Raw genomic sequence first — 2,108 nt, 5'->3', positions numbered from 1 at the left:
AATTACTTGCATGACTCGTACTTGACGTCCCCCAATCTGAACGCAACAGATACGCGCAGAAAATTTTTCACTATAGCGACTTTATTCTGTACGAAATTTCACTAATCATTTCTGCAGATCTGAATTAACGTACGGGAGGCTTTTGGTTAAATTTCCATCCACGGATCGAATTAATAAAGAACAAAGAAATTGTTGACACAATGTTCTACTAATGCTAGTAGTAATAATGAACAACATGTTGAGATTTGACGAAGAGATGAGATGCACTCTACTATGAACAGTACAAAAATCTCCGGCGAGAAACAGGGGCATACAAGGATTCAAAATTGCCATTGGTTGAGATCGTAGGAGGCGTGACGGATTCGCGGTTTGTGCTCATGGCGACGAGGCGGCGGCGGCGGCGGACATGGCGGAGAGGCGGCTGGGGCGCGGGCGGAAGGCGGCGCGGCGGCGCTGGTGGTGGGAGGACGGGCGGATGAGCGCCGCCACGGCGCGGCGGACGTGGTCGCCGCCCTCCACCGCCGCGATGCGCACCAGCGAGTTCGCCATCGCCGACCTCCTCGCGTCCTCGCGCAGCCCGCCGCACGCCGCCGCCACGGAGGGACGCGACGGCGACGCCGCGCCCCGGTGCAGCGCGCACCGGAAGGAGCCCGGGTGCGTGGTGGGCGAGCACGCGCACTCCCTCCTCCTGCTGCGCGCGCCGAGGCCGCCGCCGCCGCGCGACGACGACACGACGGCGGCTGTGGCGTGGGGGAGCGCGACGCGGAAGGCGGACGGGAGGAGGCCGCCGACATTCGGCTGGCGCGTGGGCGGCGGCGGCGAGCGTGCGCCGGCGCCGGATGAGAGCCTGACGCGGCGGCAGACGGAGGGGGACGCCGGCGTCGGCGTGGTCGACCTCGCCATCGGTCCAAGCGCGGCGTGGCGTGGTGGCGCTTCGGTTGCGGCGCGGCCAAACCTAGCGTCGCCGCCACGGCGTGAATTTATAGGCGGGAAGCGGGTCCATCACTCCAAGCCCAAGCAAGTGGTCTCTTCTTCTTCTTCGGTGTGGCTGCCTTTGTGGGCCCTGGGCCGAGGCCCACATGCATTGTTCACACTTCAGAGAGCTTCTAGAAGCATTGAAGACACAAGACTACCTCAGAGGAGGAGAATAATGAGAGCCTCAAGTCCTTTGATCTTGCAATCAAAAGATCTTGTAAGATCATTGACAATCTGCTTACAAATGATTATACACTACTAGTAGTATTTACTTGACAAATTCATTGCTTTGATTTTGAAGGACATCTAGATATTATAAGATTTTTCACCGTGCGTCTTGGATTCTGATCTCATGGTAGCTACTGACATAAAATTAGTCCGAACTAGCTGGTAGCCCGCGCAATTGCGTGGCTAGCACCCAAACAAAATCATATATTTTTTAGGATGATTTTACTTAAAATTTATTAAATAACTATCTCATTTTCTCAAGACTTTAAAAAACCAAATCTTATCATCCTCGTGTTTCTAATTATATAGTTTTTAAAAGTAACACCAGTTGCTACCTCTTATGTCATCTCCTTCTTTGTTTGATTGCTCGATCTACTACTATTTCTATTCATTTTTCTTGGAACCTTGAAAATTTGGATTTTATAGTTTTTAGAGTTTATTGTCACGTTGGATTTCGTTTTTATAATATCTAGATGTCCTGTCAAACGTTGCCATTATATTCCTCTACGGCCCGTCCACTGTTTCTTCTCTTTATTGTCATTGAGATTTTAAAAATCGAACATAATTTATCATTTTTGTTCATTTTTTACTTTCTAGAAGTCCCACCAAACCGTCATCGGCTTTGCCATTGTACTCCTCTACGGCTCGCCCGCTGCCTCCCTTCGTTATTGTCATTGTGATTTTAAAATCGAACATGATTATCATTGTTTTTTTTACTTTTTGGAAGTTCCAAACCTTTAAAAATTGGACTTCTAGTTTCATTTTTTTATAATTTTTAGAAGTCCCATCAAACGATGCCACTATGCCCTTCTACAGCTCGTCCGCCGCCTACTTTTATTGTCATTATGATTCTAAAAATCGAACATAACTATCGTTGGAATTCATTTTTTATTTTCTAGAAGTCC

General features: G+C 49.2%; 1 protein-coding gene across 1 annotated transcript; it reads right to left on the bottom strand.

The window, feature by feature from the left end:
• Positions 1 to 204: 204 nt before the first annotated feature.
• On the bottom strand, positions 205 to 932 carry LOC127782139 (uncharacterized). Its single transcript, XM_052309210.1, has one exon. The coding sequence runs from the start codon at positions 901 to 903 to the stop codon at positions 376 to 378; it is 528 nt and encodes a 175-aa protein (XP_052165170.1). The 5' UTR covers positions 904 to 932; the 3' UTR covers positions 205 to 375.
• Between the last annotated feature and the right edge of the window lie 1,176 nt (positions 933 to 2,108).

The sequence above is a fragment of the Oryza glaberrima genome, chromosome 8, assembly GCF_000147395.1.
Source record: "Oryza glaberrima chromosome 8, OglaRS2, whole genome shotgun sequence".
Taxonomy (NCBI): Eukaryota; Viridiplantae; Streptophyta; class Magnoliopsida; order Poales; family Poaceae; genus Oryza; species Oryza glaberrima.
The sequence above is the reverse complement of the archived record's forward strand: the minus strand, read 5'-3'. Positions and strand labels throughout refer to the sequence as shown.

Excerpts from the sequence above, each read along its gene's own strand:
- LOC127782139 (XM_052309210.1), bottom strand. The coding sequence starts at position 903 with ATGGCGAGGTCGACCACGCCGACGCCGGCGTCCCCCTCCGTCTGCCGC.